General features: G+C 43.3%; 1 protein-coding gene and 1 long non-coding RNA gene across 33 annotated transcripts in view; one reads left to right on the top strand and one right to left on the bottom strand.

Moving 5' to 3' along the window:
* The window catches only part of LOC121033020 (uncharacterized), a 25,443-nt gene extending 18,104 nt beyond the window's left edge, over positions 1-7,339 (bottom strand). For both annotated transcript variants that reach the window (XR_005791654.1, XR_005791655.1), the window contains exons 1-2: positions 7,233-7,339; positions 6,662-6,825 (exon numbers count right to left, since the gene is read on the bottom strand). This is a non-coding gene — a long non-coding RNA (uncharacterized LOC121033020). The remainder of the gene's footprint in view (positions 1-6,661; positions 6,826-7,232) is intronic.
* DTNA (dystrobrevin alpha) overlaps positions 1-9,763 on the top strand; it is a 355,193-nt gene extending 345,430 nt beyond the window's left edge. For 15 of the 31 annotated variants that reach the window (XM_040479086.1, XM_040479085.1, XM_040479084.1 and 12 more), the window contains 2 exons: positions 614-782; positions 5,990-6,321. In XM_040479086.1, coding sequence (XP_040335020.1) covers positions 614-782; positions 5,990-6,133 — 313 coding nt within the window. In that variant the 3' untranslated portion in view covers positions 6,134-6,321. Of the gene's footprint in view, positions 1-613; positions 783-2,949; positions 2,999-3,088; positions 3,762-5,989; positions 6,322-7,223; positions 7,472-8,657 lie in introns of those variants that run through there. The other 16 variants (XM_040479101.1, XM_040479106.1, XM_040479104.1 and 13 more) reach the window with 8 other exon arrangements.
* The last annotated feature ends 5,071 nt before the right edge of the window (positions 9,764-14,834 follow it).

Below are 14,834 nucleotides of genomic sequence, written 5' to 3'. Positions count from 1 at the left end.
AAAAGAAAAGAAAAGAAAAGAAAAGAAAAGAAAAGAAAAGAAAAGAAGTCCTCAGATTAAGAAGACTATATCCTCCCAAAAGATAAGGCTGCCCTTTTTAAGATTGACAAACACTTTAAGGGCAACCCATTCCTGTAAGTCAGAGGAAAACACAGATGGCCAGTGATCATCAGAGTGCCATAGAAAAACTGCATATGAGAATACTTTGATCATGTCTATCTCCAGATCTCCAAAGTTTATAAAAATTTTTTCTGTTAGGTAACAGAGGACACTGAATTGAAATTAATTGAAACAAAGAAGTGAACTGGGGGTCTAAGTAAATGGGCCCCAAACTACAGCTAACACTGGAGTTCTACTCGTACTTTTAAGATTTGCTCCCAGGGGCACCTGGGGGGCTCAGCTAAGTGTCTGACTTCACCTCAGGTCATGATCTCATGGTTCGTGAGTTAAAGCCCTTCATCAGGCTCTGATGTTGGCCCAGAGCCCACTTTGGATCCTCTGTCTCCCTTTCTCTCTGCCCTTCCTGACTCGTTCTCTCTCTCTCTCTCTCTCTCTCTCTCTCTCTCAAAATAAACAAATAAATAAACTGTAAAAAAAAAAAAAAAAAAAAAAGATTTGCTTCCAAACACCCCTTGTGGTGTATTCCCAGGGTCACAGAAGATGGGGACCCCTACGTGCAGCCAGAGGATGAGGACTATGAAAATGACTCTGTCCGGCAGCTGGAGAACGAGCTCAAAATGGAAGAGTACCTGAAGCAGAAGCTGCAGGATGAAACCTACCAGGTATGGGGAGCCAGGCCCAGCCCCCAACCCCCCCGGCCCTCACCCCGGGGGTGGCTGGGTCTTTGACATGACTCAGAAAATCCCCACCCACTCCTTTCTTCCACCTTCCCTCTCCAGAATATTCTGCGTGCATTTCTTACTCCACATATTCTGAACAGTAAGAACTGTAAATGCTTCGGAGAGCTACAGCTCACCATTAATTCTTAGAAATTCTGACCCGAAAAGTGAAAAAGACCTCGTTGCCTTAGTGGAAATGCATGGGGATGGATGGAAACAATCCATCTTCCTCCAAGATCGCTGGGAAAGATGTTTTTTCTCATGGATTAAAAAAAAAAAACAAAAAAAAAACAGGGCACAGGGCACCCGGAAACTGAATAAGCATAAATATATTTCCTCCCTTGAATCGTTTGCCCTCAGCTTCCCCCACTGCCCACCTCATGTCAAAATAAATATGTGGGAGAGTATCAAATCTCATGGAGAAATGTGGTGGGGGGGGAGAACTGTAGGCTCCATGTTCAGCAGGGTGTGGATGGACAGATTTTCATATATACTGGGGTATACTATTAATCCATCTGAGAATTTACTGGACATAACACATGCCATTGGGAATAAGTGTTGATTAGTAAGTCATCCTAAAAGGGATGCGTTTTCCCCATGGAGTAGTTCTACTGCAGTGTTTGTCTTGCTTGAATATTTCTCTTCCCTGTAATTCACAGGTGTTTCCTTGAGGCTGTGGGAGTTCAGGGATGTTTGCGTGGTTGAGACCTACTGCCTCCCCTCCAGGTCCCCTTGGGATAGTTCTTCATGTCAGGCTTTCTGTCCATTAAGCAGACGAGCCTCTTCCACACTCTTAGATGAGCAGCGTCCCCCTCTTAGTCTGTTAGTGAAGGAAAGAGAAGCAGAGAGGGGGCACCTGGGTGGCTCAGTCGGTTGGGCGTCCGGCTTTGGCTCAGGTCATGATCTCAAGGTCTGTGGGTTCGAGCCCCACGTCGGGCTCTGTGCTGACAGCTTGGAGCCTGGAGCCTGCTTCAGATTCTGTGTCTCCCTCTCTCTCTCTGCCCTACCCCTACTCATGCTCTGTCTCTTTCTGTCTCAAAAATCAAAATAAACATTAAAAATTTTTTAAAAAGAGAGAGGCAGAAAGAACAGATTACCTCTACTTCTCGTATGTTTATGGATTGTTTTGAAATATTTTCCCAAGAAGAATGTAGCAAGAGAAAAACTGGAGCCTACCAACCCCACCCCAATAGTATCAAATAAAGTTTGGCGCCTTTGGAATGTTCCATTAGCCTTTTCAGTTTAACAACGTTTTAGAAGCAACTAAAATGTAGGCTTAGTCATAAAAAAAAGAAAAAAAGAAAAAAAAAACAAAACAATGATTGTGTATGTAAAGCCATGAGTCGATGCTACAGAAACGGAAACTGTCAAATTTGCCTGAAGGGGAGACCCAGGGAGAATGCTCTCACTTTGCCACTTCTATGACCCGTCCATGGAGGGAAATTAGCCTGGATGAAGAAGCTGCCAGGGTGTCTCTGGGAACTCTGAAGGATGGCATTCCTACACGTATTTCATTTGGCTCTGCTGCATAGAGGGAAAGAGGGATGTGGTTAAATAATCAATGTTCTGGTTCATGCTGTTCAAGGTGCCTGTTAGGCCTCCCTCTTTGAGCCCATATCAGTTTCTGGATTTGGGTGAGAGCGGTAACTGAAATTCTAGATTTTTTTTTAAAAGGGAGACAGTCATTTCATATAAAATATTAGATTTTTATTTACATGAATGAATTAGGAACTTAACCTTGTAGGAGTAAAATGAAGGGAAATTCTATTAATGGCGTAAGACCCAACTGGAGTTTTCGCCGGTTAATCTTAAACTCTTTCTCTCCTTTCCTTTCCATGCCCAGTGGCTTCCAGGGAAAGGCAAAGAAAAGGTGTAGGAGGACATAGTAGGCCCGTGGGTTCCCACTCAAGACGCATGCCCTAGAGACGTTGAAGTGGTTTTCCTTGACTACTCTGTGAGCACATGCTTGCTTGATGGGTCGGAATGCTGTTTTCGTTCGTTGGACGCTCTCTGTCTTTCTGCATGGCTTCCAACCAAATAATTCACCAGCTTGACTGCGTCACAGACTTGACATGTCACCTTTCTTGTTTGTGTCCTTTGTCACCCACAGGTCAGCTTGCAAGGTTGAATACAATATCCTTTTATCACTCTCCTCTCAAGTAAGTACCGTCTTATTTAGGAAGAAACGTGGCCACTGTATACTGAACTCCAATGACTTGTAACCTAAATGCACAATCACTCTCTCTTAGGTGTTTCTGTGTTCTGTGTGATAAAATATCCTCCTTCCCTGCTGATGTCAAAGAATCGTCCCGGCCTGTGGAGCATTACATTATAATCCAGTGGAGATTTGGCAGACAATCTTGGGAATTGACTTTTTACTCTATTAATTAGGAAAATTGCCACAGAGACTTCTGTAACACCAGAGATGCCCCCGAAATCTTCTATGGCTATGAAGCCTCATCACCAATCCACTAACAGCATCTGAGTTTGCAGCCTCTCTGTCCCTTGAGAAGGAAAAGTCCAGGCTTGCTCATCACGTCCAGAGATGGGTCAGCTTCGTATCATGCTGTATTCAAGACCCAAAGATCAAATGTGTGTGCTTTAACAAGTAAAGGCAAAACCATGTATTATTTAAAAAAAAAAAAAAAAAAAAAAAAGGAAGCAAAACAGAGAGGAGAAATTCTGCAGCCTTATATTTTTGGAATAGTTGATTCAGATTCACTGTGGAATTTAGCAAGATACAGCTTAATTTAAAATATCATTTACATGGCATGTGGTTCCCCACCCCCGAGGACCTACCTACATACATGGGAAATCCTCAGTAATGTGTTTAATGTAGAGAGAATAGCACTGGATTGGCAGGACCACTTGAGTGTAGCCATCTGAAGCTTAGACTCTGGACCCTAATAGACCTGATTTCAAATACGGATTCCACCAAATCACAGCGGCATAACCTTGACAGATTATTAAACCTCTGTGAACCTCTGTTCCCTCTGCACAACATATATCATGATACTCACCTCACAGTGGAGTTGTCTTCACCGGGGTGTAGTTTTTAAAGAGTTTAACATCGTGCCAGACACACCATAATTTATTATGAGCACACACATACGTGCCTGGAACTATGCTTAGTGCTTTACAAGCAGTTTCATCCTGGGGAGCTGCTGTAGTTATTTTTTAAGTGTATGGGAACCTCCGGGACTCAGAACCAGCTTGCTCTCTGTATTTTTATAAACAAAGCTAGGACTCAGCTATGTGCAAATAATTTTATACACCTTTGGCCACCCTGTCTCATAAGTCGAGCTCCTTTCTCTGGCTCCAGCCAGTGGCCCTTTAGCTGTACCCCATACGGTTCAGAGTAAATGCACCTCTCACAGTCTCTGGCTGGCAGGGCCCCGGGACTTGTATCTACCTGAGTGATGTAGTCTTTCCCACCCATAGATTTCATAAGTCTATCCGACAGATGGTAGTAAAGTCCACTCTGGCTGCTAAATTTAAAAAGGAATATATAGCTCTTAAATGACAAATCAACTTGAAAAGAATACATCCTAACTCACGCATTACTGACTGACCCGTCTCAGTCCTCAGGTTAGGATTAAGCAAGTAGAAATCGTGACATAACTGCTGTTAAGGAATATACTTTAGGAGCTTTGAGGCCTTTTTAGTGTGAAAAGAAGGATCTGACTGTCTGCATTCTAGTCTACCTCCCTTGGATTTGAGGACGCCACACCACATGCTCTCCTGATTCATTATGACCACGGTGAAAAAAATTCCCAGGAGCTGTTTCTGAAAATATCTATTCCGGTTATAACAAATCTAGTCCCAAAGGAACAAGCTTCTCCTTTAACAGCATTTTCTTTCTCTTAGTGCCAGCGATTGGATCGTTTTTATTCTGCACATTATTTAAACATCAGTAACTAGTTCTTAGAAAAATATTTTTCTTAAAAACTAATGAAATGTCTTGACATAAACTCAGATAAGAAGTGGCATTTGGGTCTTCTACCTAAAAGCCAAAGATTTCAGTTCGCTAGAAGTTCTCAGGCCATTTTTTTCATCTTTTGTTGTCAATCTGGTGTTGAAAAATTGAAACCGTCGTGGCCTCTGCCATTTCCTACCTCCCCAGCGGGCATTCCACAGGACTCTAAACATGAACTAGCCTGTCACTAAATCAGCTCCTTAGGCCAAATTTACTCAAAATCTTCTGGATCAGTCCAGAAGCCAGTGACTTTTCATCTTTGTGGCTAGTTCTATCCTGGTATAATTTTTCTTGAGGCAGCCAAGAAATACAGCTGAAATCCTGGAACCGTTTATGCTATTGAAATCGATTTGTCTGGGCTTTCTGATTGTGCTGCAAGACCAGAAATTATCCCAAAGCCGTGCCTTTCTTACCCAAGAGTCCTGAAGCCGGCTTCGTTGCTGAAAGTTCATTAGGGGTCCACCAAGGCACAGCCCTACACGGGTACGGGGCAGAGGGTGGGACGCCAAAGAAATAAACGACCCATCCTCTGCTCAAAAAGAGCTTCAGTCCTGTTTGAGGATAAGAATGCACTCATCAATACTAACAGGGGTGAATAGAGGGAACCTTGCTTTCCAACGAGCCTCTTTGGAAGAAACAGTGTATGTAATGTCTAACACTAAATTTAAGAATCCACCAAAACACCATTTGGGCAGACTCAGATCTTGGATTGGGCCCTTTTGCCTCCCTCTGGCCACATGATACCCCGCTCTCCTTGGCCAGCCACATCCTAACTTCAGAAACCGGGGGCTTGGACAATCGAAAGTGGGTATTTTTTTCTAATTATGATGTCATTCTGATGGTAGGTTAGGGGTCGCATCTGCTGGTCGGCTGAGGACAACACAAATATTCCTGTTTGTGTGGCTTCAACCCTCCAGATGCCTCCAGCATCTTGCCCGTGAAGCAAGAGACTCAACACAGAGGATTCCTGTCCTCGCTGCAGCAATAGCAGTAGCCCATAGTGTCCCCGGACGTTGGTTTCGGATTGTCAGAGGAAGGGAGGACAGAGAGAGAGTGTGTGAATACGTGTGTGTTGGGGGAGGCGGGTGGGGGGAATCCTAAGCTTCATAACCCTGATTTAGAGGACAGTTTTCGTCTTAAAAAAAGAAAAAAATCACACGTTCCTTATTCCCAGGCAAGCTATAGTCAGACAGATGATGAAGGTAACAGGAAAGCTGGTGGTGAAGGAGAGCCCCGCACCCACCCACACAGAGGAGAAGACACGGCCTGGCAGCAGCCTCATTGGAGAGAGAGGAGCCGCCCGCACAGCAGCTCCTGACCGCCCCCCCCCCCCCCCACCCCTAGAGACGCGTTCTGCCAACTGGAGCGCAGCGAACTTTTCGTTCTAAGATTCCTAGTTCTTAGGTGTGTGTTTTGAGAAGGGAAAAAAAAAAAAAAAAAAGACTTCTGACGTCTGTTCGAAGCTAACTTTTCAACCACATCTTCTGTAACATGGCTCACCCCTGGTTAACAACAAACAAAACAAACCAACCACCGCAAGGACAACAAAAAAACAACTACAGCCACACACGCGCACAGATGTATCCCACAGGCTGAAAACCCACGCTGCTGTTACTCACGATGGCAGTGTTAACAAGCATTTTCAACCTTTGCACATGATATTGAACCTGTTCCGTTTACAATGACAATATTAATACTGTGTACAGCTGGAAGTTTGATTTCTGAATTCTTTGAGATTTTAGCGAAACAGTTTATTATACACTGTACATTTTTTTTTTTTTTCCACCAGGGTTGGGAAAAAAAACAACCACTTGCAATCATTCACTAACCCCGAAGGATTTGGTACCTGAGTGTCCAGACTCAGAGCCCGGAAGCCAAGAAGGGTCCTTGGCCCGCACGATCCGCATTTGTCTCTAAGTCTCTGTGAGCAGGGACTTGAACCAATCACACCAGGATAATCCAGTCTTCGGGGCTTCTTTCCAGCTTGGGGTTGTTTTCTTTCAAGATACTCTAACAAATCAGCCATAGAATTTAGTGTAAATATTTTTTTTCCAAATAGTTATCATACTCAAAAAAAAAAAAAAGGCAACATTCAAATGATATAGAATCTAGTTTTTAAAATCAGCACAGATCTTCTTAAAAACTGTGAACTATGTTTTGAGATACTCGTTACTAAAGCTGTTTATAAACCACAGGTGCCATAAGATCCCCAAACGGACTAAAGTTCTCTCTACTCTTCCACGGGCTCGTTCCTCTTGTTTTAGCTTTAGGGAGCATGTCTAACCGCACCGCTCATCCACAGGTTCCCCTATCAGGCCGTTTGGAGCCCTTCGGCTTTAAATGTACAGGCTTAAAGTGCGCTTCCAAATGCTCACTCTCCTTTTATTTCTGAATGTTGATTGCCTTAGCTGGCTTACCTGGTGTTCTGCATGCAGCCTTCTGTGGTCCTGTGCGAGGAAACAGGCTCTTCTAAGCTGAGTTGGGATTTTGCACTCAGTGAAAAGCCAGTGTGCAAAAGAACTGTCGAAGAAGGAAGAATGAAAGCCTCTGTTGACGGTCCTTTATGAGGGCCCTCGGTGGGGAGCGCTTAACGACCTCCCTTAGGGGTTCTGGGGAAATGAAAAAATAATCCACTTGTTTCAAGATTTGATGAGACCAAAATCCTGCTACATATTGAATATGTTATACTTAAGTTGGCAACTTCTCTGGCATTCCTGTCTCCTTTAAAAGAAGGAAGAGAACATCCGTTTAGAGCAGTGGCTCTCAAAGTGTGTTCCCTGGACCAGCAGCATCAGCGTCACTTGGGAATTTATTTAGAAAAGCAAATTCTTAAGCCCCAACCCAGGCCTGCTGAATCACAAACTCTGCATATTGGGCCCAGCCAGAGGTGTTCTAATAAGCCGTCCAGGTGATCCCTGATGCACGCTAACGTTTGAGAACCACTGCTTTAGGGTAAAGTTGCATAACAAAATCTCTAACAAGGCCTTATTCAGAATAAGCGAGAAAGGCTCTGAGTCAACCTCAAAGCTCCAGCAATTCGATTTTGCTTCCGGGGCTGGCAAAAACCTTCTCCCCCACCCCAGGTAGTCGATAGTTGGTCTGTGCCCAGCTGAGAAGAGACATCAGGACACCTTCCAGGTCCCCCTCCAGAGGGCTCTCAGCTGTTCCCGTCCCTGCGTTTGGTCACAAACCATCTCCTTGGCTGCCCTTTGGAACAAAATCGCTTGCCTCGGGGACCGTAAAGCTCTCCGCCAGCATTACTAAGAAGCCCGTTCTGTCCGTTGATGTACTTCATCATACTTTCCCCAGAGAACCAGCCTGACAAATGTCCCTGAAAACAGGCTGACACCAAAGTGGCGCAACTGCACGGTTGTCAGATTTCTTTGCACAGATGGGTTTTGTTCTGGGTTTCGTTGGTTTATCGTAACGTTCATCTCCTTTCCACTGCCCATCGTCTGTGAAACCGTACCTCTCTAGATGGAGCAGGTGGCCCCTCGTGCCTCATACTCGGTAACTTAAAACCACTACATCCCAGCTACCTACATTGCTGTCAGCTCTCAATCATAGCCAGGTAGTTCTTGAACTCGGAACTCTGATCCTGCAAGTGGCGCTCAGCCACCGACTGGACTGAGCTGACCTCTGTTGTCACTTTGTGTTTCTCCATCAAAATATTTGTCTAAGGTATGGACTATTGGGCTGATAGCCTTCCCCCTTGTCATAGCTTTCATTGCCAACTCCATCACACAGTTGTCGATAGCGTCGTACAAAGCCATTGCAAGGACTCTGCAAACTGCCACCAATGACCAGTTCCTGACTAACCAGCCACCTTTTCTTTCTCTTAGCGCCACGTCAGCACTGAGACCAGACTCAAGCACCCCTGTCCTGTAACCGAGACAAAATGGCGTGTATTGTTTTGGGTTTTTGTGTTTCTTGGAGGGTTTCTTTCCCTGGCTCTCCAAATTTACCTTTGGGACCTGTTCTAAGTGCAAACCCAGCAGGTTTCGCCTGTCCTGTCCATTAGCTACAATTATATCTCGCAGGGGTTGTTTCTTTCTTGTTCCACAACAAATTGCACATCCATCATCATCGGGGATGATGGCCTGTTAATGAGCACTGGTCTAACACAGCCAACCACCCTCCTCCACTGTACCATGTGAATGGAGGGAGGGAGGATGGAGGGCAGAATCTACTGTATGAGATTCAGGAATCAGTTGTGGTTGGTCAGGACGCAAGTCGGGGTAAGTTCGGTTGGTCAGAGGGAGATGTGCTGGAGATTGGGAAAAATGGATTCTCGAATGATCTCTATAAGGCAGGGAAGGTTCATTTGTAAGTAGTAATGTGAACTGAATTGCATAAGAGTGTGGCCTTTGTTGTGATATACTATGTATTTTCTTATATGCATGAGCCAAACTGTTGCATCATAATTTAGCACTGATGTCTGCTTTTATTTTGGTCATCCTTGTCCACCCTTATTAGTTCTGGGCTGTTAACTGTAGATAGACCTTGTAAATACGGCAACCTTTGGTTGCTGCAATCACCTTGGTTTGATTCCGCCCAAGGAGCCACAAACAAGAACTCCACTGTGTCCTCAGAAGAAAGGGCATTTTTACTTTTGAACCAAAAAGAGGGGGAAAAAATCAGAAACGTTACATCTGGAGGCTAATTAACTGCAAGACATTTTTAATTATGACTACTGTAATTTGACACCATTTGAAATAACCAATTCAGAGACACTAAAGCTTTCACACTATTCATTGGTATTGTAACAAAACTACTACTGTATGGGTTTTTTTTGTATTGCTGTTAAGTATTGTTTTGTGTGTGTGCGTGTGTGTGTTGGAACCTCCTGGGGACATGTTATATTTTGAAGTGATTAAACTATTTAATTGTGTGTCTATATTTTGGAATGGAATTATTTCTTCATTAAAAAATGTTTTTAAAAACACTATATCTGTGTATTTTATACCTTTGTTTCAATGAAAACTTTCTGGAGTCTGTCTGTTGACAGAAGAAAGACAAGTCAGCACTTGCAGCAGGAAGCGGGACCTGTCAGTTGAGTATTAAGCAACTAGAGCAAAATTTCTCACCTGTCCCTGCCTTTGGAGACACAGTTTTTTTTGAAGAGGGAAAGCCTTGCTGTACTCCATAGGGGATGAGTGTGAGAATAGGAATAGCTAACATAAAGCTTGCTTTCTATCTGACACGGTTACAAGCAGTTTATGTTACTTGACCCGATCCTTTGAATCACAGCATCTAGCCAGGTACTTGGCAATTATAAGCTCCCCACTTATTTGTTGAATGAATGAATAAGTGAATTTGTGGCTTTTGTTTGGTGTGTGCTAGAGCTGGTGAGGAAGGAGAATCGGCACCTCCCGGAGGTCAGTGTGCTGAGAGCAACAGGAATCAAATGAAGAGTTCCAAAGAGCGGACAGAAACTCAGCGTCCGCAGCGGTAATCACCCCCTACATTCTCGCCCTACATTCTCGCCTCTCTCCGGGGAACCTCTGGATTCCCATGCAATGTTGGGTTGTGTGTTTTGTTTGCTCAAGGAGCCGATTCCTTTGCAGAGCCAATAGCAGAATCTGTGAGTCTGGCTCCAACACTTCATGAATGGCATTTTTGGGAACTCTGAGCTGGAATGTTGCTGAAAGTCTGTGCTCACAGAGTCTGGGGTTGATTTACAGTTCATGACAATGCTATAAACACTCCAGAGGCACTAGAGAAAGAAACCAAGAGGCTCTGCTCTACATCAAGTGCTGGGGCAAACCCTGACCTGATACGACCACTAGTGGGAGCTCAGACACCCCATCCCATTTGGAGGTGAGAGACCAAGGCAGGTCCATGGGTGTCTTTCCAAGTCTCTTTCAGCTGCATCTCAATGTCTCATCCTCTCATCTCCTAGGAGCCACATGTAGCTCTGATCCCTACCTCAGCATTTCCTAAATTTATCTAATTGCCAAAGTCACCTGAAGAATCCATTAACCAGACTTAGCAGGTCTAGCTGGGGCCAGGGAATCTGTATTTTTTAACAAGTGCCTCTGGTAATATAGTCTGACAGATTTTAAGAACGACTCTCCTCTTGCTCTTCAAAATGTGGTCCAACGACCAATAGCATTGGCATCACCTGAGAGCTAGTTTCAAATGCAGAAGCCCGGGCTCCAAACCGGACCTACTGAATTAGAGTCAGCATTTCCTCAAGAGCCCCAGGGAATCTGTGTGCACTTTAAAATTTAGGAGGCACTTGACCTGGAGATCAGCTTTAATCCTAGACTTCTAGGATTAGGTTCAGTTGGGTCCTCGGGGCATAGAATGACAAGCCAGGAGTCCTCCTTAAACTAAGTGTCATGCTTCTTGAACGTACAGTGTTTTGATTTAGTAAGTCTGGGATGGGGACTGAGATCTGCATTTCAAATAATTTCGCAGGTGATGCTGATACAGGTCTGAGGGCCACACTTTGAGGTGCAAGGCTATGGGTTTCTTCTTTTTTTTAAATTATTTGTTATTTTTTTTTTAATTTACATCCAAATTAGTTAGCATATAGTGCAACAATGATTTCAGGAGTAGATTCCTTAGTGCCCCTTACCCATTTAGTCCATCCCCCCCTCCCACAACCCCTCCAGTAACCCTCAGTTTGTTCTCTGTATTTGTGAGTCTCTTATGTTTTGTCGGCCTCCCTGTTTTTATATTATTTTTGTTTCCCTTCCCTTATGTTCATCTGTTTTGTCTCTTAAAGTCCTCGTATGAGTGAAGTCATATGATTTTTGTCTTTCTCTGACTGACTAATTTCACTTAGCATAATACCCTCCAGTTCCATCCCCATAGTTGCAAATGGCAAGATTTCATTCTTTTTGATTGCCGAGTAATACCCCATTGTATATATATGTATATATACCACATCTTCTTTATCCATTCATCCATCAATGGACGTTTGGGCTCTTTCCGTACTTTTACTATTGTTGATAGTGCTGCTATAAACATGGGGGTGCATGTGTCCCTTCAAAACAGCACACCTGTATCCCTTGGATAAATGCTAGTAGTGCAATTGCTGGGTCATAGGGTAGTTCTACTTTTAGTTTTTTGAGGAACCTCCATACTGTTTTCCAGAGTGGCTGTACCAGCTTGCATTTCCACCAACAATGCAAAAGAGATCCTCTTTATCCGCATCCTCGCCAACATCTGTTGTTGCCGGAGTTGTTAATTTTAGCCATTCTGATAGGTGTGAGGTCATATCTCATTGTGGTTTTGATTTCTATTTCCCTGATGATGAGTGATGTTGAGCATTTTTTCATGTGTGGGTTGGCCATCTGGATGTCTTCCTTGGAGAAGTGTCTGTTCATGTCTTTTGCCCATTTCTTCACTGGATTCTTTTTTGGATGTTGAGTTTGGTAAGTTCTTTATAGATTTTGGATACTAATCCTTTATCTGATATGTCATTTGCAAATATCTTCTCCCATCCTGTCGGTTGCCTTTTAGTTTTGCTGATTGTTTCCTTCGCTGTGGAGAAGCTTTTTATTTTGATGAGGTCCCAGTAGTTCGTGTTTGCTTTTGTTTCCCTTGCCTCAGGAGAAGTGTTGACTAAGAAGTTGCTGCGGCCAAGATCAAAGAGGTTTTTGCCTGCTTTCTCCTCAAGGATTTTGATGGGTTCCTGTCCTACATTGAGGTCTTTCATTCATTTTGAGTTTATTTTTGTGTATGGTGTAAGAAAGTGGTCCAGGTACATTCTTCTGCATGTCGCTGTCCAGTTTTCCCAGCACCACTTGCTGCAGAGACTGGGTTTATTCTGTGGATATTTTTTCCTGCTTTGTCAAAGATTAGTTGGCCATAGGTTTGTGGGTCCATTTCTGGGTTCTCTATTCTGTTCCATTGATCTGAATGTCTGTTCTTGTGCCAGTACCATCCTGTCTTGATGATTACAGCTTTGTAGAATAGCTTGAAGTCTGGGATTGTGATGCCTCCTGCTTTGGTTTTCTTTTTCAAGGTTGCTTTGGCTATTCGGGGTCTTTTCTGGTTCCATACAAATTTTAGGATTGTTTGTTCTAGCTCTGTGAAGAATGCTGGTGTTATTTTGATAGGGATTGCATTGAATATGTAGATTGCTTTGGGTAGAACCGACATTTTAACAATATTTGTTCTTCCTATCCAGGAGCATGGAATCTTTTTCCATTTTTATTTTTGTGTGTGTGTCTTCTTCAATTTCTTTCATAAGCTTTGTATAGTTTTCAGTGTATAGATTTTTCACCTCTTTGGTTAGATGTGTTCCTAGGTACTTTATGGGTTTTGGTGCATATGGGTTTCTTTTAAGGTAAATTCTAGGGATCTTGTTACTGGTAAGTCAGATTTGTGCATTTCTATACATAGCAGGAAAGATACTCAAGTCTAAGGACATGAACATAATGGAAGCTCAGTTGGTTGGATCCCCATGGGTAACACTGCAGCAGTTAAACTATACAGTGAGTACTGGAAGCAGCTGCATTTAAGTATTCTGTCAAAGAAGATTCTTTTGCTCCAAGAATTGAGGCCTTTGTCTCCATGATACAAAGAATCACCAGGGAGTAGGACTCCATGGTCCTAGTGGTCCCAGAAGGGCAGATTTGCAAAGTTGGGATAGGGCCACATGTGGTGAGAAGAAGCTGGCAAAGTTTCAGATTCATTATTCCATCAGAGCACATCAGCTACGGAGATACGCAACACCCAGGAAGAGGTTCTCTGGGCACCTTGGAAACCTAGACTGGGACTCTGATGCCATGGACTATGCTGGGGCACTATGTTGTGATGGAGCCACCTCTGCTTTTGAGAACCCAAAGATACATAAACAAGTATGCTCATGCAGCCTTATCTATAATATTAGAAGATAATAGACACTAACAGAGGAACACTTAAACTACTTATGGCAAAATATGGTAGGCTGGAATACTAAGAAGCCATAAAAACTGATGATGAAGATACATATTTATCACCAAGGAAGATGTTTACATAAGTCCGGCCAAAAGCCAGGTTATAAAATAGTGTAAGAATGATCCTGGTTTGATAAATATTTGAGTGCTGGTGCATGGAAAAATATACATCAAAATGTTGATGGTCTAAATCATGGGATTGTGGGTGATATTTTTATTTCCTTCATCAGGCTATTCTATCTTTTCCAGGTTTCATGCCATAAATAGAGTAAATGGGAGAATGGCTGGATGGATAAGAAACACCAGGGTTGGACAGTTTCTTCAATTCAGTAACAAGGCTACTTGAGTTAGCCAACATCTTTGAAGGGCATGTCTAACAATGAGAATTTTTCTGTGCCTTCAGTAAACAGAGGATTCTCTTTTTGCCTGAAGAGATGCTCAATAACATTAGTATGCCACAGACCATTGGAAAATAGGTGTATGCTTGCTTTAAAGAAAACCTAATAAAAATATCAGAGGCTTATGAGTCAAGTTAAATAATGACAGTTCATCCTCTTCCCAGTGCTAATCGGTTCAGTAATAGGTAGAAACAAAGCAAGTGAACCTGTAATGTTCCCCATGTCTGGTTCTCCTGTCTCATGTGTAAAATGGGGCTAAATCACACTGGTGGTTGTCTCCTTTGCTTTCCAGTCTCCTAATTGTGCTCCTGAGGAGGAGGGCTGCTAAGGATAAGTCTTGGGCAAGAACATCTGTTGGAACACAGATGGCAGTAGGTAAATGGTTTCTCTGGCATTCCATTTTTCTGGAAGTCTCTTTGTAGCTGCTCTTTCTTGAGAACAGATACTCTCTGAAAATATCTGGGAAGGGCCAATTAGACCAGCTCTCCAGCTTGAGGTGGCCCAGTCAAGTGGCTCATTGCATGTGTGTCAAATTGAATTAATCATATTCAAAGAATCTCTTTGCTGGTTCTCGACTCCTGTGTTCTCAGTGAAATCTTGAGAAACACTGAGTGGAAGCTCGTGTTTGTTTTTCCTCTCAGGGCCTTAGGGGACTAGTTGTGTGGCATAATAAATGCAGTTTGACTATGATTTCCATCTCCACGCTCCCTTATGGTCAGCTCCCTAC

The sequence above is a fragment of the Herpailurus yagouaroundi genome, unplaced genomic scaffold, assembly GCF_014898765.1.
Source record: "Herpailurus yagouaroundi ecotype Mexico unplaced genomic scaffold, PumYag 142, whole genome shotgun sequence".
NCBI classification, from domain to species: Eukaryota; Metazoa; Chordata; class Mammalia; order Carnivora; family Felidae; genus Herpailurus; species Herpailurus yagouaroundi.
This window is presented reverse-complemented; position numbering and strand designations above follow the sequence as displayed.